Genomic DNA, 24,161 nt, shown 5'->3' on the forward strand with positions numbered 1-24,161 from the left:
CTCTAAAAAATAAACAAGAGGATTTTTTTAAAAAAACACACTTACCTATAGTTTTGCGTACCCTAATTAATGCTAATCTTGGACAACCTAATGTTAATTTAGGTGAGCAAATCTAGGACTAGTTGTCAAAATTACTGAATCGGTGAGTTTTTTTTCTTATATTGCAAAATTTAATTTGAAGAAAATTACTCTCCGCCAACTGATTCAAAAAGCAAAGGGGGTCAAAACCTAACGACTTAAATATGGCTGACCAATGAAAAGAACGATTGCGAAGCGAGATTGAAGATAGGGGCTAGTAGATTTAGACCAATTAAAGAATATTATTTTCGAGCCAGCCAATCAGAAAGAACATTCCTGACAGGAGAATTTCGTGAAACTTTCGTAGGGGCAGCTGCACAGCGCACCCTTGAAAGTCAAGGGATGAAAAACGAAAGGCAGACTTTACAGCAGAAATAAAACCCCACGCTCGCGGTGTTACTAGGTACCAAATGAATGCGTCCTTTCTGATGACTCAGTCAAAGCCTGCCTACAGACAACTACCGGTGTAGTGTAAATAAGTATCAGAGGGACAGAGAGTAATTTTAGTTATCTGTCCATGCGCATCGGTAGAATATAGCGAATATTTGGCTTGTCTGTGCATGCAGTAGTTGATCAGTTCTTACTAAGCGCTCCCTTAATGACATCATGGACTAGTTAGGTGAAGGGATGTTTCCGCAGCCACCAGAGTGACAAAGATCTTCTATATTACAAATACGGGTAGCATAGAATAGCGATACTTTCTCACTGAGTGAGAATGTGAAACAGAACTGCTTCTTTTACTATTCCGATGTGGGCAATTTGCTGCAGCTTTATCCCATTGGGAAAAACTACAGCACGTTTGCCAATCCCCAGCCACACCCCGGAAATGAAGTAACATAATTCATCTTAATCCTGGCCGAGCCGCACTGAAATGCATAGGGTTGGATAAGTGCGATTTTTTTTGTATTTATCAGCAAAACATGCTTAAAAGGTAAGGTTTTAATTGATTCAAAAGGCGAAAGTGTCGGTATTTGTGAAATTATGTACTAGGGGTTGAGAATTGGTTTCTGGAATTGTGTGTTTGAAAAATTCGATTATGCTGATAAGATTCAGCCTCAGAGACCCAGCTACAGCATGTGCTGTTATCCCAAGATTTCCAGTTCATTTGGGTACTTCTTGGACCAGCCGCTCATTACATAAAACATGTAGTTTAGTGTCAGATGAAAACTTACATTATTTTATATTTGTATGAAGTCTGACTTGTTTCTTAAGGTTTTTTGACAGAAAACGCAATATTGTCGTTGCTGCTTCAGTCAGCAAAAATAATGAATGATTCGATCATGTCTGGACACTTTATAATGCTATGTTGTTATTACTATACATTATTAACATTGTAACAGTTAAGTATTATATTTAAGTATCCCCGCATTTTTTTTTTTTTTTTTTTTTTTTGGATATTTGCTCATTTTCAAAGTTAATAAATACTACCAGCAACATACCAATACTGCATACCGAGTTTTTTTTTTTTTTGGTTTTTTAAAAATTATTTTAAACAATTATATTATTGCTTCAACTACACAGATAGTATATGTAACATCTGAAGCATTGCGGTTTTTATTAGGTTTGAAAACATTGTTTTAACTTATATATATACTGTATTGGTGTTGGGGGCCAACCCTACTGCCATTTGCTTGAAGGGATCAATCTTATGATTGAGTGTTTTATGAATGAAATCTAGAAAATGTACCAAGTTCAGAATAGACTAATAAACTGTTTGAACTTGTTTTAAACACCTACAGTCAAGTATTGTAGAGGGAGGGGTGAACTGTGACAGGTGGTACATTTCTGAAATACAATTTAGTTTTAACAAGCAAGTCCCTGCTTAATGTAAGTTAATGACATGATGAAGTGACATGGGGAAAAAAAACAAACATTCTAAAGCCTCAACCTTCATTGAAAACACTTCCTCAAGAGCCGTTCATGATCAGTGGTATCAAATGCCTTGGTCAGATCTATGAAAAGAATTGCACCTATATAAAGGTCTTAACCATGGCACCAACCATCAGTGACCTTTAAAAGAGCAGATTGACAGTTATTGAAGAGGCTGACTTAAATAAATTATACATTTGAGCACTTACCAATTTATCCAGAATATTTGATCAAGCAGGAAGGAGCACAATTGGCCTATAGCCTAGGTTGGTAAGGTAGTTACATTTTTTTGAGGAATAACCAACCTAATGATAAGCCCATACAGTATTTTGTTTGAACAACTAAAGGTATTTGCGCTGCCAGGGTTTACCGTTCTAAAACCTACAGGCTAGGTGTTATCAAAAGGCTCAGTATTGTCAACCATACAATATATCTTTTTTTTTAATGGTGTCTATATCTTTTTTGCTATTTTTTAAATTAGGTCAAACAACCCATGACATCTCTGGCAGAAGATGGCAGAAATTACCTGGAAGGAGATAGTCCTGGTGGTTGGTGTGGTCGTGGCCTGTTACTGGAACAGCTTGTTCTGCGGCTTCGTTTTTGACGATGTCTCCGCTATTCTGGATAACAAAGACCTGCGACCCTCTACGCCACTGAAGAACCTGTTCCACAATGATTTCTGGGGGACCCCTATGACTGAAGTACATTATCTTTTTTTCACAATCACAGTATTATGTCTAAATGAGGAAAAGACTGCTTCAAAGATAAGATACCTACAACGTTGTATTAAATAGAAAGTTTCGATGATATTTCAAATTTGTGTAAATTGGCAGCTAACCGAGAGAGTACTAGAAATAGGAACACAAAAATAAACTTGATAAATTCAATGACAAACATTTTCAATTCAGAAGAGATTGAATTTACAAAGTTTATTTTAGCATTTCTAAATGTACCACTATTGAGTGTTTTATAGTTATGGGTGAACGTATAACAAATGCGTCCTAACCCATTTGAGATTTAAGAACAAAAGTTGAGATTACATTAATTGTTGAGGATTAATGAAAAGCAGTTTAGTAGTTCAGATGTGAACAGCCTGTGAATCGGACAAAGATATTCCCATGCACTGTATTTTTTGAACAACCACACCCATATTAATCTTTGTGCCTTGTACATTTTTTCTTGTCCATGTTTGAGTTTGCATCAAGGTTACTGCAGTACTGAGTCTCTTAAATAATGATCAATCCCATTATTGTTCTTGCTTGTTCAGATTCCTAAACTATGTCAGTACTGGCAACCTTACTTTGAAAAGCTGTCAAATGTCCCTACTCAGCATGAGCACATAGACTAAATAGTATTGGCACAGTGCTTAGAAGTTAAATTATACAGCACAATTAAAAATAATTCCTAGGTGTCTGTTTATTGTAGCCTTCAATGGAATATTCTGTACTTTTCCTCAAACATACATTTTTATAAAATCTTGGCTACTTCTTTGCACATGCTCTTGAGCCTGGATATTCTTATATAGCAAGCTAACTCACTGTGAATGTAAATAAGAACAGTACAATACTGTATTATGATATGTATTTTGATGTATAGGCCTATGCATGTCCGATTTGCAGGTATGACACAAACGGTATATACTTGGCGCCTCAAGCAGTTCATAATAATAAAAAAATTAAATATTTTTATTAAAAAAAAAAAAGATTGAATTGAGTTGTACTCCAGTACTAACATGTTGGTTTATCTTTTTCTTTTGAAGGAAAGGAGCCACAAGTCTTATCGACCTCTGACAGTCCTCACGTTTCGAATAAACTACGTATTCAGTGAGCTCAGTGCAAAGTCATACCATCTCCTGAACGTGGTTCTTCATGCAGTGGTCTGTTTAATATTCCTGCGGGTGTGCAGGCTTTTTTTGGATCAGAAGTCAAGCTTGGTAGCAGCCTTGCTTTTTGCTGTTCATCCAGTACACACAGAAGCAGTAAGTTTTCAAAGTGCTCATTGACTTTAAACAGAAGGAATTTCAATTTTCTTTAATCCAACAAATACATTGTATACAACTTAAACTCCAGTGCTCCTAAAAACAATTAAGTCAGTAGATGCAATACTCCTTTCCACTGACACATTAAGCAAGTCTCCTGGGTTGACTTTTTCATACAATGGGAACCACATGTTCTGAGCTGTGCGCAGCAGAATACAGAATGCCACCTGTTCCGACTGTGATGCATGGCAGTGATTTAGCATTTTTTGAAAAACTGAGTCAGCTGCACTTCATTATTCCATCCATCAGGTGGTAGAGGAAAATGCATTAAGAAAACATCTGGGGGCGCTGTGGACTTCTATCAGAAGCTTTTGGAAGACAAAGATTTAAACCCCTTTTTTAGGGAGCAACTACAAATTGTAGACAGTCAAGATAGTTTGTTTTTAGTTTAGTAACAGCCACATTTGTATTGAATGTTTATTTTAGCTTCTGTCTAGGTTACTTTGTAAAGTGCATTTACATCTTTTGAGACCATCCTTCTTACGGTTGTCTTACTGGTCCTTGAGAGCTACTGGGTCTTCTGGTTTTCATTTCAACCGAGCTCTCCGTTACTTGCACCAGTTTTTGGCTTAATTAGTCAAGATTAACAGATGTTCCAGATTTTCCATTGATGATCTAAAGACAGCTATAAAACGTGCTGGATGCAATATGCTCAAGCCAGTACATTAAGGGTATCTGTGATAGTTACACCAGTTAACCCCTCCTGCCACTTGTGTGTCAGTGGAAACGGGGTATTACATACAAAAGGAGTTTAATATTGCAACCTATCAAAGAAGCAGGTGGATGTTGTTCCCTCAGTTATGTTGGACATGTTGTGAAGAGAAGAAAATAAAATCAATCGAACTAATTTAAGAACCCAATAATTTGCCATAATATAATACATTGTAGCCAGATAATGTTTTTTACATTTTTAAATTTAAAATATTTAACCACCAGAAAACCCATTTGAGATGAGAGACGATTCATATGTTTCATAAACTTTACTTAACCAGCAATGTATTACCCTTCAACACAATAATTACAGGTTTTAAGGTTACGGTTCATATTTGTTCTATAATACCACTACACTAGCACTGGTATTCTCGTTATAGGGTGGAATAGAAATTGCACAGCATCTAGCCAATGGTTTACAACTACAGCGTTATAAATAAAGGGACAGCACAGTATGCAGTTTTTGGGAAACACTAAAATTACATGTGGCGTTCTAATGTGTTTTGATAAGAGATTTAAGCATTTTTTTATTGTAGTGGGTTGGTCATACATTGGGTAGTACTTTTGTTTTAAATGTGTGTTCTTTTTTTTTAATACATAATTAGTATTCGTTAACTCCCATTGTCATATAATTATATGTAGGGGTAATCTGTTAGCCACAAGGTGGCACTCCTGCTCTTCATCACAGATGCTCTGAACATGTCCAAAGTTAACTGTTGGAATATTGTGTGTCTGTCTTGATTGTACTATTCAAGTTGTTGATATACAGGCATCACACACCATCTGAGTCTGTTTTTAGTGATTCCCACATTTGATAGTTTCACTGCATTTCTATAACCACTGTCAATCAATTATCCCTTGAAAAACAGTTTGGACTTGAGTGTTAATCATACTGGATCCAGTGCATTGATTTGAACAATTAATTAATGTGTGTGTTGTGCATTTACTGCACATACTGTAATAGCATTATCTTAGTAGCATTGAGTTTATTAAACAAGATGAGATTGAGTTTCACAGACTGGTATTGTTTTGCAGAGAAACACATGGCATAAGCTTTATCACAAAGATTATATGACTGTCATCTAATACTGTTGACTGTCGTCTAATACTGAGATTTTTCTTTAACGGAACTTTATCTGTTTCTCACAATGTGAAGGAGAAGAGAGTCCAGTCAAACTGAATATTTAGGGTAAATGGGATTTTTTTTCTTTTAGGTTACTGGTGTAGTCGGTAGAGCTGAACTTTTATCATCTATATTTTTATTAGCTGCATTTCTGTCCTATACCAAATCCAAAGGGCTGGACAATTCAATTGGTAAGTGGTGGTATCAATTCATTACTACTAACATTTCAAATGTATTATTTGAGCTTGTGTAGCGTGGTTTTTGTTTTGCCTGTCGAAGTAGAATGTGTTTGTGCAAGAAGTAATTATTTCTTTTTTTTATTCCAACTTTTTTATTGTATACTTTTAATTTTAAAATAGAGTTGTGTACGCCTGTTTCAGTTTATTACAAAAAAAACTCAAACAAAAAAGTTTAAACATGTATAATATTGCTTTTCAATATTTTCTATTTGTTTAAATAAGAAGTTATAATGCAAATAAATATAACAAGTATAAACACAATGTGTTTAATCACATTTAGGAATATTTGGTTAATGTTCCATAGTGTGTTGGTGAAGTTGCAGTTGTGCTCATGTCTATAAAGGCTTGTAGAAAAAAAGCTTAAAAACAAACATTACCAAGAAAAGCACTTATTTGCAGACTGTATTTGCATTGAAAAATGCTTTCTTAAACAAACTTTGTACAATAGTGTATGACACATGCCATTTGCTTATTATTTAAATGCAAAACCTTAATATAGAACTATCAAAACTATTGTCATATAATAGCTATAGCTACAGGGTGCATATAGTTTACGCACCAATAGAACACTTTATCCACTCAGGAGACTTATCTCCTCACACGCTATGCACTCTAGTCATCGCTTTGGTGTCTGTCATAATGCTTTAGCAATCTCTGCCAAGGACAAGCTGTTCTTTTGTAAATTAACATTAGCCTGCATTTTTCTTTTTCTTTTTTGGAACATATGATATTGTTAATAATCTTTCAGCCTCTGGTCTTTCAGATGTTGTGCCACATGAAACTGTGTTAATTGTTAGTGTGATTAAATATTGGTACATGTGTTATGCAATTATTTTGATATCCCTGCTGCTTTTGACTATAATGTGTTGCAGGGCACTCTTAAACAAGTTGGCTCACCTCCACAGGTTTCAATGTAATGACCTTGATCTATTCACTTGATACAATGACAGAAATGACATTACTACCATGAATTGAGTACATTTTCACAAAATTATATGAAATGTTAATAGAACCGAGGTCAACAACAATATAGAAGCAGTTGGACCACAAGTAATTAAAGATGAATTTGATGTTTTGCAGTTTGGACTCCCATTGCATTAAGTGTGATTTTAGTTGCTTGTGCAACATTATGCAAGGAGCAAGGGATAACTGTCATTGGAATATGCTGTGTCTATGAAGTATTTGTAGTACAAGGGGTAAGGATATCTTACATATTCTCAAAATATAGAAATGTAATTGATTAACCACTTACTTTTTTTGTTAAGTTAGTTTTATAAAAACATAACGTTGTATGCCAGGACAGAATTGACTTTAAAAGTGGTGCAATTTCTTCACTACTTTGTGTCAGACATCATTGAGCTTTAGTTTAATCCATCCTCAATTAAAGTTTCTAAAATTTGTCAAAGAATTTTGCCTTTTAGTAGAGTATCTATTTAACTGTTAATGGTTGTATAGTTATGGGTGAATATTATTGTTGAAAGATCAACTATCTACAGGCGATTGCATGGCCAGCTTTTTCTTCTTTAAATGTTCTCCAAACTCTCCTTGGTATAACACTGTCTTTTTTTTTTTTGCATATATAGTTTACCTTGCCTCATCTGTGGGACACAGTGTTGGGGATTCTTCGAGGAAAAGATGATCTTCCATATTCATTGCTGCAGACTTTACTCAAGCTCATTGTTCTTATGTTTAGCACTTTACTGTTGGTCATTGTTAGGGTACAAGTTATTCAGTCGCAGCTACCCGTCTTTACCAGGTACATTTTAATCTCGAGATCCCCAGATAAACCAATTTCATCTTAAAAGAAAAATGGTCTGTGTGAAAAACATTGTTTTTATTTTTATGATTGTTATGCTAAGACACTGTTGGCACACACCTGGTAGAAATAGCAATAATGATAAGAACACACCGCATGGGATAATAAACAGATATATAGTACATTGATAAATTATGATGCCAAGTCAGACGGTATAAAGTTTTCCTTTAATTGGAAGTCATTATAGGTTATTGGCTGTATATGTCAAATCATGAACAATTAGGTGGGAAAACTGAATTTAGCAAAATGCCTCGGGGTGGGGGTGGGGCTTTAAAGATTATCTTGGAAAGTATTCAGTATCTATATACAATTGTGAATGCTTTATTAAAACGATATGTTGCTGGTTCATAGAACCGTTGCCAAAACATTTTAGCAGTATTACTGAACATTCCTCTCCTCAAACACATGGTGTATATTTCCGAAAACATTTCCTAAACTTGTAAATAAAAATTTAAAGCCTTTTAAATTGAAACTACAGTAAGAAAATTAAAATGTTGTTGAAATGTAATTTAATAAAACCTGGGGATTTGCAAGTAGAGGTGCATGTCAAGAATAGGCAGATACCTTTTTTCTTCTATTTATTATTAATATTATTATTATTATTATTATTATTATTAGTAGTAGTAGTCGTAGTAACAATTGTAAACCAGGGTTCCTGTTCACTTAAACGTATTTAAGTGGTAAACCACTGTCCATGTCAGATGCCTTTCCTAGAAGTCATTCCAAATATATGATGCACAAAATCCCATTAGACAATACGAAATTCTTAGCTCAGCTCTAAGGGTGCAAGTACAAGTATCACCTTTTCTGCCAATCCCCACTGGTGTGTATATATATATATATATATATATATATATATATATATATATATATATATATATATGTATAATGTTGCAGGAAGCTCAAAGTCTGCTGCATATGGCAAGAGGATATTTCTGTTCAGTAAGAGTGTCTAGCATAAAATAGGCTGTAGTTTCTTGACTGGAATTCCCATCTGAGTGTAGTTCCTGCAGTTGCTACTAGGCCAATGGTGAATGCTTGAAATGTCCAACTATTTTCCAGCAGTATGCTGGGATAACACCCCTTCATTAACTTAAGCGTATGCGCTATTCACGAAAGATCAGTTAAACCAGAACCGAGTATTGCTTTTGCAGTTTTTCTCTATCAAATAGCTTTGAATGCTTGATAGATTGTATTGTTGTGGGTTGGTTCCTTCCTCCCTTCCTCACAGATTTATTAATACTTATTCTCTTATTTTAGATTTGATAATCCTGCAGCAGTTAGTCAGACTCCTGCAAGGCAGCTCACGTTTAACTACCTGCTGCCTGTGAATGCATGGCTGCTTCTGAACCCATCAGAGCTGTGTTGTGATTGGACAATGGGAACTATTCCACTGGTGGAGTCTTTATTGGATATGAGAAACCTTGCCATAGTCGCCTTCTACTCTGTCTTGGGACTGATGGTGCATCACGGTGTCCGATATTCTGTGGACTCTTCCAAAACAGTCATTATGGTAAGGCAACAGTATATCATAATGAAAAATAGAACCACCATAATTGAAATAGTTTTCTAACTGTAATTTTAAATGTTGATGACAGCGAACCGAAAGAATGAATAAAGAAAACAAGGTCAAATGGAAATTAAAGTCCAGCACACACAAATTGAACCCTGTGTGCCTTAGACTAAAGTCCCTGCTTAAGAGATTGCAATATTGCTTCTAAAAAGCATTAGTCTATTCACTTCCAAAAAAAAGGATATTGAAACATGGTTCAGAAACTTGCATTCCCAAGTTCAAATATCTGTTTATTGATTTTCACAAAAAAAAGAAAAAAAAAAAAAATGTCCAGTCAAGTTTGTCTGCTTTGGGCTGTATTTTAATTGAGACATCTGGACATGAATCTTTTATATCTTTACAGTTTTGTACAGATTCCTTTCTAACTACGTTATGGTGACCAGGATTGTTTTTTGTTTTCATATATTTTTTTATGTCTATATACACGCACCCCTCATTATATCGCCCCTTGCTATACTGCAGATTCTGATGTATCGCGACGGTGGAGTTGGCTCCCCATTTTTACTGTCTAACTGCGTTTGCCTTAGCTGCAATATACATAGGCACTTAGAATTACTGTTCATTTTATTTCGTACTCCACATCACAAACAACAATATACAAAACAATTAAAAACAAAGCATTCATATTGTACTGTTATCATACACACATATTGCACAATAACACAAAGCAAATTAAGTACAGTCTCTACTTGCCGAAGCTGATTTTATTTTAGCCAACAAGGTGTTCACGTGTGGCAGCAATGCACTAGCAAAAGTCACAGGGCAGTGACGTCACCTCCCTAGCAACAAGCCTTCTATGTTGGGAATGGATTCTTTTAATGCAGCGGGTTTGTGCATTTGAGAAAGAGAGGAAGATTCATGAAATTAATTGGAGACTGAAGTTGATGAGAAGCAATTACCCTCCACAGTACGAATTAAAACGGTGTTCTGCTTTTTATACGCAAAATGAGAAAAAGCAGATTGCGTAGAGGATTTATACTGGACCATAACTCCCCTGATAAAACTTTGTACAGTATTTGTTAGCTTATTTCTTTTTTTATGGGTCTCGCTATATCACGGCCCTCTGTTTTATTTATATATATAGCGCAATATATCAAGTGGGTGGTGTATCTTACGATATTGTGCCGTGAATCAACATGGGTGAGTGAAGTGTTTGTATAAAAAAAAAATAATACATTTCTAGTTTGTAATTCATTTTTAATTTTACTGATTTGTTCATGATGCATTTTATTTTATTATTTTACAAATGTCAATAATGTTAGATCATGGCTGCCAGAAGTATTAGCAAACATAATAATGCACATGCTTTTCTATGCAATCGTAAAATGGAAGCCCACATTTGTTTTAGTTGTTATTTAAAATCAAATGTTATACCACTTGTGTCAACATTTCCATAAAATGTTTTATGTCATGAAAAGTTAGTGACCGGATTTATTTTTATTTTTATAACATACAGCACAGAAAATACATTGTATTGCAAAGCATACTGCGTCTTTCATGATGACATTTTAATAGAAGAATTTCAAAAAGATGACAAAACACCAGGTATGAAAAATGCACTTTTCTACACCCAGCACACCCGTCGGAAGCTCCATACTGCCAACTCTGTATTGTCTTGTAAAAAGTAATAATTACCATGCAGCACCTTCAGAAGAGATTGGGTAGTGTGGCAGTGTGACCCAGCCTTGTGCGTATTGTTTGTTTATATGTTGCATGTAGTGTGTTAAATGTTGGTGTATAGTCATTGGTACACGGGATATAAATGGGTCTGCGTAACACGAGTGATTTCAAATGTAAATTTGTGTTTAGGCACGAGGATTGCACATCACTTCACGTGCAGATAAAATGTGTATACTGTGTGTCACGGGATTGCACTTAATTCATGTGCAGTTGTACCGAGATTCCAATTGAATGATTAATTAGCAATCGAGTCTCGGTACAACTGCATAAAAGCAGCATGTTTTCACCCACTCGGGGTTGGGTGTGTTCGAGAGTGGAGAACGGGTGAGAGAGAAAGGAGCGTGTACTAAATAACAATTGCTACTACGTGCTGGAGAACCAGCACGGTACTTGTTTGTCCGTTTGTCCGTTTCGTCCAGTTTGTGTTTGTTTACTGTTTTGTTTGGCCCTTGTGCCTGTTTGTTTTGTGTGTGTTTTGTTCAACTCTTTTATTTGAATTATTATTTAATAAAGAAACCGAGCACGTTTGCGTCTCGGTTTTTCCCACAGCTGCTGTTTGTTTGTGTCTTCTTCCGGGTCTAACGTCACCACTGCAACCATCCTGCCACAGTAGCTACAGTATTCTTACTGAGATCTTATTCATAGAAAATGTAAACTTATAGGCTTAAACATACAACATGGCATAGGTATTAAAATAAAATAGGATGAATTAATTTTAAATGTATTTATTAATTACTGACTTGTAAATTTATACAATCGCTACTAATTAAAAACATAAATACCGGTAGTTGTAGACCCCTTCAGGGTCTGCTGTACTTCACTGCAGTGACATCATAAGCTACATTACAAGAAAAAATGCTGTTTATTTTGGCGTCGTCCTTCACAAACTAACCAGTGCAACAGCATGTTTTTATTGATGGAAACACACGTGGTATACACAAGATTTACATCATGGGTGAACTCCAACAAACCAATGTTGTCTTTCACCAATCAAATCTTAGGATGCCTAAATTAAGTTTTGAGTTAACACAAACAGATTTTGATCGTTTGTTGCTTCTTCTTTAGCAGATGTGTTACATTGTTTACCTTCAGGAGTCTGAGGATGATTTACTTGTGCAGTTTTGTGCAAAACAAACAGTGACAGTAGAACACATACACATTGGGACTGAAAATGGGAAGTGTACTCCTGAGCAAAAAAATGTACTGCAGCTTACTTGATTGCAGTGGAACAACTGCCATTTACTAAACTTAGCTTTCAGATGTGGTAATAAAAAAAGAATGCTTTGGAAATATCTAAAATATATGAAAGTGTTTACCGTGGTGTATTTAATATCGTAAATAACAGAATGAAGTCACTGAAACTTAAACCTGTTTTTTATTGAAACAACAAATGGTTACATGAACAGAAAAAAAAAAACAAACATAAGAGCTGGCTGTGTTACCTGCTCAGACCAGGGCTCCACTAACCAACACTGAGCATGCAAACTGCTGCATGGTATTTCCTATATTACAACTGTACACAATTAGAGGTGCTGTCACCAATTCCATACACAACACAAGCAAAATATCTAAAATATAGAATGCTTGAGTTCATTGCAGTCATCAGCTACATAGATTACCTATTCAACAGAATGAGGCAACAAACAAGTGAGTACTAACATAAGTTACTGTTTTAGTATCACTTTAGTGCCTTAACAAGCTGTTGCATTTTAAGCAGTTGAATATGGTAGCAACCAGCTTGCTCCTAAAGTGGCACCCAACAACTGGATTTGGCGACCAATTTTGTTTTGCGTAGAAGCCATTGGCTCCTAAGGCAAAAAGTGAGTCTGGAGCCCTGTCCAGGCTGCTGGTTGACAAAAAAACCAGCATTTTCTGAGTATTTATTAACTGTGTTTCTTTCTGTGGCCATAATTAGCTTCATATATGAATCCTAAGCAAAATTGCACAACATCCTACACTTTGTCCTTGACTTATGTTTAGTGGCCTCAGTGCCCTCTGCAAATGTATTGAAGGCCTTTTTGGCCTTGCCCTTTTTGTTGCCAATTTAGATCCCTGTATGCTCTATGCATATAACACCTGGGGTCTCTACTATCTCTGTCATCTTCAGTTTTTTTAGGTGTACAAAGTATTGGCAAATTGTTGTATTGACCCTAAATCTTGGTTAAGATTGAAACTATAAGATTCAAAATGTTTTACTAAGCATATGCATTTGCTAAACTTATTCTAGTGCAACCTAGGTGTATTTAGTAGAGTGCTATAGTTTCTGTAGCTTGTGGATAGATACTTCTACTGAGAACTAGTATACATATTGCATTTTATTCTTACATTTGTATTATGAACAGGACCCTACGAGACCACATTATAATTCCTGTAATTAGCAGTGGTGCGTGGAAAGTTCAAATGTGCTTAAAAATGTCCCTTTGGGCTTAACATTAATACTGCAATAGTAGATTGTTTCCTTTGTAAGCTAACAGAAGTTTATGAACTTCTGGACAGATAATGTTTATACCCTTCTGAGTTGCCACAGGGAGAAGTAATTAATCATAATTAGGGTTTCTTTTCTTTTATATTGCATAAAAAAACAAGCATTTGTGCGAACTGTTACATGAACCCAGTAAACAGGTTCCAGACTAATATCAGACTAAATTTGTTTTATTTGGATAAAAAACAACTCATGAGCGGAGTGCCAGTATAAATCAATTTAAAGGACGATCAACAAAAAAGATATTAATTGCAGTAATCTATTACTTAAACTTTAACCAGGTAAATAATGCTATTGTTATTATTATTATTATCCATTTCCTATTTAGAAATATTTGCTGCAAAAAGAGGCTCTCCTTCCACCACTGTGATACATTTACTTTATTTTGCAATATGACTATCAAGAAATTACCTAATCATGAATTGTCAAAATGACCAAAACTGTAATAGAAAGCACACAAATGGACGCAATTTAAGGACAGATGATCAATAATTGATGCATCAAATAATTGTTGTATCTCTAACCACTATGTAGCAGCAGTGTGGAGTAGTGGTTAGGGCTCTGGACTCTTGACCGGAGGGTTGTGGGTTCAATCCCCAGTGGGGGACACTGCTGTTGTACCCTTGAGCAAGGTACTTTACCTAGATTGCTCCACTAAAAACCCAACTGTATAAATGGGTAATTGTATGTAAAAATAATGTGATATCTGTATAATGTGAAATAATGTATAATGTGATATCTTGTAACAATTGTAAGTCGCCCTGGATAAGGGCGTCTGCTAAGAAATAAATAATAATAATAATAGTTTACAAGTAAATTGAAACACTTGTTTAGCTTACATGCCAAAAACAAAAAGCACTGCAGTCTAATAAAATACAAATAAAATCTGCTTGCATGTCCAGCTAATAATCTCCATAATGATGACCTTAAAATTACACAATATATATATGGAAAACATGACTATATCAAAGTGCTATTTAAAATAAAACGCGTGCACCCTAGTGGTGTTATTTTTTATTTTATTTTTTTATACAGGTACTTGCCCAAAAAACTAAATATGCTGGTGAATTTCTGTTTTTCTGTTTTTATTAATTTCATTTTTCAGTGCTATTTTGAGCTGATTTTGAGTTTGGTTGCTTTCCAAAATGCTTGGGTGTTTTTTTTTTTTTTTTCTGTACCAATATGTATAGTAACTTTGCACACTTAAATTGTACCTTCTTTCCTTTGCAGTCTTCCACAACTAAATCTGTATGGTCACAGGCACATTCTTCTGGGGGGTTTTGTGTGTCTAGGCATTTTTCTACATTTTATCACAATTTGTGATTCTATTTTATTCCAACTGTAATATAGCTTTGAATAGAAATGTAGGAATTTGCTGCCACTCAGTAGTTGGGGTGGATTTAAAGTATGCAGAATGAATCAATGATAGATACAAGCCAGGAAGGAGGGACATTGCCCAGCTTTTTTTTTTTTAAACAAAATATATATTTCTTTTTTTCTAGGCACTGTCTTTAATTGTGCTGCCATTTATTCCTGCATCAAATCTGTTCTTCCCGGTGGGATTTGTGGTTGCGGAAAGAGTCCTCTATGTACCCAGCATGGGCTTCTGCATTTTAGTGGCACATGGATGGAGAAAAACCACTAAGAGCCGGTGAGTGTAAGCTGAGGTGTATTGATGAGTGAAACAGACATATCCAGTAGAAATGCCAAGTCAGATTCTGTGTTTCTATAATGGTTCTAGTGCGAGTTCATATGTTGCGTTATTTGGTCTTAGATTGAAATGAAATGTACTGACATATCTGAGTGCATATTATATATCTAGAACTTTTAAGGAAGTGAGCTGTACATTACTTGTGCTAAGCAAGATACAAAAACACACAGCATCAATGTAAAATAATTTAAATTTAAACATAACAATTGTACATTTGGATCTTAAATGTTCATGCTGCTACACACTAGCTGCAATGTGACAAGGGGAAATGTGCTGCTGGCTGACAAAACTGTTGGAACCGGATAAAAACATTTCACACCACAGGCGACACTGGACCAATTAAAAATAAATAGGATTGAAGGCTATGTTCTGTGAATGTCACATGACAGATATGGTACTGGACAAATCGGAGCACTGTAAAATCATGTGATCTATCAGGAATTAGAAAACGATTCAGTACATCAACCAATCAGCTTCCAACTCCTAGTGGTATAAAATATCACAGCATGAGCTGTGAATCTGCACGTTTCGGCTTTTTCATTTTGACTTTCCTTTTAATGAAAGCTCAGTTCACATCTATTGGACTGCAAATGCTAAACAGACAATTGGTACAAATGTATTTTATTATCCATCAAAATCAATACTTTGCACTGACGAAAGCAACCAGTCCAGAACCTGCAACTGCCCATTCAGCCTTTCAGCTCAACTGGAGCTCAGCATCTTTCAACAACAACAAACCAGATAAACTGTAAGCAACTCTGGCAAGTAAAAAGTTATTTGTTTGATTGTATGTGATCCTTTTCAATGAAAATTCAGGACTATTTTCCTAGAATTAGTCAGCGGAAGGGTACCCGACATCATTATAACTTCACAGTTAATCTAGATTTTAAAGTGTCTTTTAAAAGAAAATAATGAGAAAAAAAAAACTTTTGCTAATAGTGATAATGCCCTTTTGATGAAGGTTCTGACTCAGGACACTTAACTCCAGTCGTGGTCAGCTTCCACACGGTAGAGCCTTCATCAACGGGCACTATCGCTTAAATATTAAAGTCTAAAAAGGCAAGCAACTGTTGTCATGTTCCACACAAAATAATTGCTGTAATCTACACAATATATGGCATTTAGTCAGTGTCGCCTCTGGTGTGCAAAATCATTTCACTGGGAAAGTGTTGTCGCCCCACAGGAAATTGCATTGCATATGGTTTGTGGCAGCCTTTACTACAGAAATAACTGTATGTGCAAATTTGTTTTTTGTAGTAATCTGAAAAAACTCTCTTGGATTGGTATGGCAATTATACTTGCTACTCATGCAGTCAAAACAGTTCACAGAAATTGGGACTGGGAATCTGAATACACACTGTTCATGTCTGCATTAAAGGTATGTTCTGTATAAACAAGATGGTCTATGTGCTTGCATTTATATGTTTCCATGTACATCTTAAATTGGGACAGAAATATTTTGTGAAATCTCCCCCCAAAAAGTGGAATCCTCCTATTATGGCCAATGCAAGCACTGCAGTTAAAGATTCATAGGGTAGCAAACCGGATGAGTCCAGTTGAGGGAAGAGAGTGGTGCCCAAAATTGGCACCTTTCTATCCTTTCAATGTTAAATACTGTATTACTTCGAATTAACGCCACCCTCAAATTAACGCCTCACTCAGATATCAGCTTTTTAATAGACACCGTCCTCGAATAAACGCCGCTTTCAATAAAGAAACGTCAAGGTATTTTTTTTCTACCCCTGCTCAAAAAAAGAAAGAAAGAAACTCGCAACTCTGCCTATGTACATGACACCCGAAGAGACCTCAATCCAGCATGTAATACAAGCTAATGTACACCCACCTTAGTAAGCAAATGTTATTTTATATTACAGTCCTGACAGACAACCCAAGATGAACTACTTACAGCACAGCAGTCCCTTTTTTCCAGCAGAGTTCAGTGCCAACACAGCAGGGGATAAAACAAGGGCTGTCTGTTTATCTCGTCGTCAGCTTGGATAGTGAAAACTTAAACTCAGAGGAACTTAAAGCTTTGCCGGTCACTCTAACTTAAGCGCTATCCGAAAGCTGACTGAAGATATCTTCTTGTAGGGAGTTTAGTTGTTTTGTTTTTTTATTCAATTGGAATTTTACTCAGTCCTGTACAATTATATATTTAAAAAAAAAAAAAAAAAAAACTTGCTTACTATCTATGAGAAGATTTAGTTGCTGTTTCTCTTACAGAGAAATTATAAACAAGCAGGTAAACTACAGTGAGAAAAATAAATAACTGAGTAGGATATATTTTAGTTTTAACAGAAATCAAACCGATATTCAGAGGTAATATTTTTCGTTAAGAAAAACATCTGCATCACACTCAACTACCGTTTTCTCTCCTCTTCTTGTCCCTCCCCATAGCAACCAATACACACTCCTGATTCGCTGGTACAGTACTCTCCTGACCTCCCAACTCCCACCTAATAGGCTCTCATTAACTGTCAGCAAATGTACTGTATTCAAGCCACAAAAACACACAAGAGTAAAGTGCTGCAGATCGGAGCCTCTCATGGAGCTGTTTCTAAAATGCTGTAAATCATTTGATAAAATATTGCAGCGTTTGTAAAGCATAGTATTATTAATAAAGGCCTCCCTCATATAATCGCCGCCCTCCTTTAAGGGCCACAGTCATTTTGATCAATTTAAAATAAACGCTGCAGCACCAAATTGAAGTAATACTGTAATTCTCGCTGATATTATTATACTTGGGAAATTTGGATATCTGGACTAGTATTTATTATTTTTTTTAACTAATTTTTAGCTCAAAAAAATATATATAGCATGAAATTGAAAGAAAATAGTTCATAAAAACAATTCTAAAGTGTTTTTTTTTATTTTATTTTTGATATTCGCTTCATAATTGCACATTTTAGTGCTGAGAAGTACATCCCACTATAACTAAGTGGGACCTGTGATACTATCAATATGTGAATTCGAGCATTTGCAGTGAAAACATAGGAGGGTTTCAATACTTTTTTACTATTTCTTTAACTTGAGGATCTTGTTGGTTTATTACCGGAACCCATTATGCTGCAATGTGCAAAACTAAACAAATTCTTACTGTGTAAAATGCCTTTGGGTGCTTATTCTTTGGTTGCTTGCTCAGGGCAAAACAATAAAGAACCTTATCTTCCTTTAACATCTTTGGCTTGTCAGTATTATTTTGTTAATTGTCCACATGAGTGAGACTACTTGCATAACTTCAAAGTACAACACATTCTCAAGATATTGCACTTTTTCTGTATTCTAGGTCAATAAAAACAATGCCAAGCTTTGGAATAATGTAGGACATGCGTTGGAGAATCAGAACAATTATGAAAGAGCTTTAAAATATTTTCTACAGGCTACAAGGGTTCAGCCAGGTAAGGATGAACAGTCTCTTCATTAACTGTCCAATAGGTGTGTATTTCAAAGATGTAATATTTTGACTCAATACTATGTACTTTCTTCTCCTAAATAAAGAAATATTTCAGGTGGCGTCCAGTAGAAACATACTTTTTCACTTGTTTTAACCATTGGATATCGGACATCAATGATACAGATAATTTTTCCATTTCCATTTTACGCCATGTTTACAAACGATTCAATCTCGTATGACATTCCGCTAAGGTGGATGCTTTGTTTCTGTTCACAAAAACTTCTGTTTCTCACTACATGTAATGATGTGATGATAAACTGGGATTCTTAAAACCTTAAGACCTGAGCTTAGCGCGATGTGTTCATGCAAATGGAACCACAGAAGGCTACGTGGAAAGTTATAAATGGAAAAGGTAATGTGTGCCATAGACAGTAACTTGGTAAAGCATTGTTGCCCTGAAGTATAAAGTGTTGACATACAGGAAGTGCTTAGATGAAAAAACAAAACAAATTATCACTGTAGTCTTCAAATGTGTGTGTGTGTGTGTATATATATATATATATATATATATATATATATATAAATATAATATATATATATATATATATATATATATATATATATATATATATATATATATATAAAATATATATATATATTGTAAAAGAACTCACCCACTCGGGTTCGTTGCCCCTTTAAAAGTACGACCCAACACGCGAGAAATGGAGTTTTTAAGCGCTGACGCGCTAATTTTTAATAAACACAAAAGTAAACAAAACACAAACAAACACCTAACTCCCACTGGAGCGCTAACTAAACAGGATTTTCCCTTACTACCTTGCAGGACGGCTAAGCCGTTTACCTGCCACCAAACACAAACGCTAACACAGCACTTACTTCTTCTCACTGCTCGGAAGCAGAGCACCTCTCTTCTGCTTCCTTCTACTCAGCAGCCCTGTGCAGACAAGCTGCACGTCTTAAATACCCCGGTGCGGGTGATAATTAATCAATAAACAAATTAACAAAACAATAAAACAATTAAACAAAACAATAAGACAATTAAGAAATCAAATGAAACAATAAAGCAACACAAATCAAAACTGTGCATTACCCTCGCAGGGAGGTTTTAACCCCCTCCCTGCTGTCTCTCACAACCCTCTATCTCACAATATATATATATGTATATACACACACACACAAAAATAAGAGGTCGGCACGGGTACCCGAAAACAGGGGTTTTAAATTACCCGACGCTACCCGGGGTCTCTTTTTACTACCCAGGTATCGATTTATTAATTTGAGAAATTAAAGAAAATGTAGAAAATATGACAATACAGTTGTAAGCGAGGGTCTCTGGCCGGCATAATAAAGACAATGTTAAAACAAGCTTTGCATGAAGCCTTTTCTTAAGTGACAGGATATCAATGTTTTACAGAAAACAGTAACAAAGAGCGGCAAATACACCTCAATAATAATAACTGCAGCAACTATTATCAGGAACTAAGTCGGAAACATAACAACATAACAGGGCTCCACAGTGAGACAAATTTGGTCGCATATGCGACAAAAAATGTGGTTCTGCGAGCATGAATTTTAATTTAGGTGCACGTGTGCCACTAGAAATTCCTAAAGGTTGACTATAAAAAATAAATGTGTTTTTTTTGTTGTTTTTTTTAGCTGAGAGTAAAACAAATAAATAATAATAAAAAAAAAACGCTTTAAACTTATAGCTCAATCGTAATGTACTCTGGGAATGTAGTTTATTGGTGTCCACTGCCCACTGTTAATCACACATTAAAAACTACAAATCCCATACCCCGCCAATTTCACCGAGTTATCAGTGTGACGGCTACTCGTTTCCAGAGCGTTTGAAAACTTGTCAAACCAAGATGAGGAAAAAAACAAATTATTTTCATGTGATAGAAATTTCAAAAGAAAACCGCGATGAGTAAAATTCAGATATGTCGGTGTCTTTACAATAAATGAACAAATGGAGGTGTGTTTTTTTTTTTTTAAATTATTATTATTTCCAGTACTGTAAAAGGTTACATGAGTCTACAGATCTGAAGGGACTAAATGTATGTGTCCGGGTATTTTTCATGGCGGGTACCCGGTTCCGGACTTTATACTCGTGCCGACCTTTAATAATATATATATATATATATATATATATATATATATATTTTCTGCATTTTTGCACATTTTTCACATTGTATTTGGTCAGATTTTTTTGTGGGTGTTAGTAGTATATAGATGGAGTCTGAGAGAAAAAATGACACCAAAGTTTGGTGCTTCTTTCATTTGTTTGGTGTGAAAGGTAATCAAACATGCAATCTTCAGGTGTGAAAGTTATTGCCCCCCCCTAGGAAACTCAACCCAATTAAAGGGATAATTAGGGCCAGCCCTGCCCAATATAAATCTGACTAACTTTGGCCCTTACCATCAGAGTGAAGTTGTCAGCACACAGGTTCTAGAGGCACATCATGCCACGAACAAAATAAATTCCTGAAGACCTCCGGAGAAAAAGTTGTTGATGCCTATCAGTCTGGAAAGGGTTACAAAGCCATTTCTAAGGCTCTGGGGCTCCACCGAACCACAGTCAGAGCCATATTGTCCACATGGAGAAAGTTTGGGACAGTAGTGAATCTTTCCAGGAGTGGCCGTTCAGCCAAAATCTCTCCAAGAGCAAGGCGTAAAATCGTCCAAGAAGTCACAAAGAACCCTAGAACAACATCTAGGGATCTGCAGGCCTCTCTCGCCTTGGCTAAGGTCAGTGTTCATGACTCCACCATCAGAAAGACACTGGGCAAAAATGGGATTCATGGCAGAGTAGCATGGCGGAAACCATTGCTCACTAAGAAGAACATGAATGCTCGTCTCAAGTTTGCCAAAAAGCACGTGGATGATCCTCAAGAGTTCTGGAACGTTCTATCGACAGACGAGTCAAAAGTGGAACCATTTTGGCCGACATAGGCCCCGTTATGTCTGGCGAAAACCAAACACTGCATTCCACAGTAAGAACCTCATACCAACGGTCAAGCATGGTGGTGGTAGTGTCATGGTTTGGGGATGCTTTGCTGCATCAGGACCTGGACGCCTTACCATCATTGAAGGAACCGTGAATTCTGCTCTGTATCAGAGAATTCTACAGGAGAATGTCAGGCCATCCATCCGTGAGCTGAAGCTGAAGCGCAGCTGGGTCATGCAGCAAGACTATGATCCGAAACACACAAGCATGTCTACATCAGAATGGTTAAAGAACAAGAAATTTAAAGTTTTGGAACGGCCTAGTCAAAGTCCAGACCTAAACCCCATTGAGATGTTGGGTGTTGCATAAATTTAATTAAATAAATGAAATATGTATCAAATATTTGTGTTATGTGTTCACTCAGGGTCCCTTTTATCTAATATTAGTTTTGGTTGAAGATCGGATAACAACATTCAGTGTAAAAAAAATGCAGAAAATCAGACTGGGCAAATACTTTTTCACGGCACTGTGTGTGTTATATGTGTATAATTATATATATATATATATATATTATATATATATATATATATATATATATATATAATGTATATACAGTGCAGAGAAAGTCTGTAAACCCTATAGGACATTTATGTATCCAAAAATAATTCAACATTCAATATCCATGTGTGAAAAAGTATGTGAACTGGTGGCACCCCCTTGAGCAACCATGACTTCAACTAAGCGTTTCCTGTAACTGTTGGTCAATCTCTCACATCGGTTTTGAGGAATTTTGGCCCACTCCGCCTTACAGAACTGCTTCAACTTGGTGACATTTGAGGGCTTCCTTGCATGGACAGCTCACTTCAGGTCCTGCCACATTTCAGTGGGGTTTAGGTCCGGACTTTGACTAGGCCATTCAAAATCGCAGAATTTCTTCTTCTGCAGTCATTCTTTTGTAGATCTGCTTGTATGTTTAGGATCATTGTCTTGCTGCATGACCCACTTTCGGTTCAGCTTCAGCTCACGGACGGATGACCTGAGATTCTCCTCTAGAATCTTCTGATACAATGCAGAATTCATGGTTGTGTCAATGATGGCACACTGTCCAGGTCCTGAAGCAGCAAAGCAGCCCCAAACCATCACACTCCCACCACCGTGCTTGACGGTTGGGATGAGTTTCTTCTGTTCGAACGCAGTGTTTGGTTTTAGCCAATCATAAAGTTTCTCTTGGAGGCCAAAAAGTTCTACCTTTGACTCGTCTGTCCAGAGAACATTGATCCAGAAGTCTTGTGAATCATCTATGTGCTCTTTGGCGAACTTCAGAGGGGCAGCAATGTTCTTTTTAGAGAGCAGTGGTTTCCTCCTGGCTGTCCTTCCATGAACACCATTCTTGTTCAGTCTTTTTCTGATAGGAGTCATGAACACTCACATTAGCCAAGGCGAGAGTGGCCTGCAGATCCTTGGATGTACTCTGGGGTTCTTTGTGACTTCCTTGATGATTTTCCGGTTTGTTCTTGGAGAGATTTTGGTAGGACCGCTCCTGGGTAGAGTGACTGTGGTCTTGAACTTTCTCCATTTGTAACTTTCTCCATCTGTCTGACAGTGAATTGGTGGAGTCTTGTAACCCTTTCTAGACTGATGAGCATCAATAACTTTTTCTGAGGTCCACAGATATTTCTTTTGATCGTGACATGACGTGTTTCCACTCACCTGTATGGTGAAGACCAAACTCACAAAGTTTCTTATATTTACATAGGGTGGGGCCTCCCAAACTCACCCCTGAAGATCTACCTAATTATTTAAACACCTGATTCTAATTATCCCCTTAATTGAGCTGATAAAACCAGAGGTTCACTTACTTTTTCACATACCCTGAATCTTAATTACTCATTGTTTGTCTAATTCATGCATCATTTTGTTTCAAAAGACATGGAATTGGTTAATATAAACCCTATTGGATATTTAAGAAAAGACTGGTTTTGATTTAAGAAGGCGATCATGGTAAAACTATGGAATTTCCATAATTTATTATTATTATTATTATTATTAATAATAATATTTATTTCTTAGCAGACACCCTTATTGGGGTTCTGCTAAGATATAAAACATCAAAAGCAACAGTTTCAGATTGTTTCTCTACATAATTCCTGTCTGTCCTGTCTGTCTTGCCTGACTTGTTTAAGTGTTCAGTACAGAGCTCATGTGTAAATGCCTACTGGCAACTTGGTGTCTGCTGAAGTTCAGCAGCTTATTAACAAGTTTAAAGTACTAAAAAGAAATAGGTCTTCACTTGTGCAGTGACGCATTCAAAGGACACAAATCTAAAGGTGTGACAATTGTTCAAAGACGTGTTGAAAACAGCTTACACAGTGATTGGCAGGGATGTTTTTAGTAAGGCTTGTGTATTACAGGAAAATCCAAGAAGTTATTGGCAAAGTGCCTTCCAGAACAAAAGTAAACTGAATAATGTTTGAAACAG

General features: G+C 36.1%; 1 protein-coding gene across 1 annotated transcript in view; it reads left to right on the forward strand.

Annotated features, from left to right (window-relative positions):
- The first annotated feature begins 342 nt into the window (after positions 1-342).
- Positions 343-24,161, forward strand: part of LOC117415944 (protein O-mannosyl-transferase TMTC3-like) — a 41,001-nt gene continuing 17,182 nt past the window's right edge. The window contains exons 1-10 of the mRNA XM_034922203.2: positions 343-1,009; positions 2,429-2,648; positions 3,707-3,925; positions 5,911-6,010; positions 7,139-7,254; positions 7,642-7,814; positions 9,135-9,387; positions 15,112-15,260; positions 16,578-16,698; positions 18,607-18,718. Of these exons, the coding sequence (XP_034778094.2) occupies positions 2,460-2,648; positions 3,707-3,925; positions 5,911-6,010; positions 7,139-7,254; positions 7,642-7,814; positions 9,135-9,387; positions 15,112-15,260; positions 16,578-16,698; positions 18,607-18,718 (1,432 nt within the window). The 5' untranslated portion in view covers positions 343-1,009; positions 2,429-2,459. The remainder of the gene's footprint in view (positions 1,010-2,428; positions 2,649-3,706; positions 3,926-5,910; positions 6,011-7,138; positions 7,255-7,641; positions 7,815-9,134; positions 9,388-15,111; positions 15,261-16,577; positions 16,699-18,606; positions 18,719-24,161) is intronic.

Source organism: Acipenser ruthenus, chromosome 7, assembly GCF_902713425.1.
Source record: "Acipenser ruthenus chromosome 7, fAciRut3.2 maternal haplotype, whole genome shotgun sequence".
In the NCBI taxonomy this organism is placed as follows: Eukaryota; Metazoa; Chordata; class Actinopteri; order Acipenseriformes; family Acipenseridae; genus Acipenser; species Acipenser ruthenus.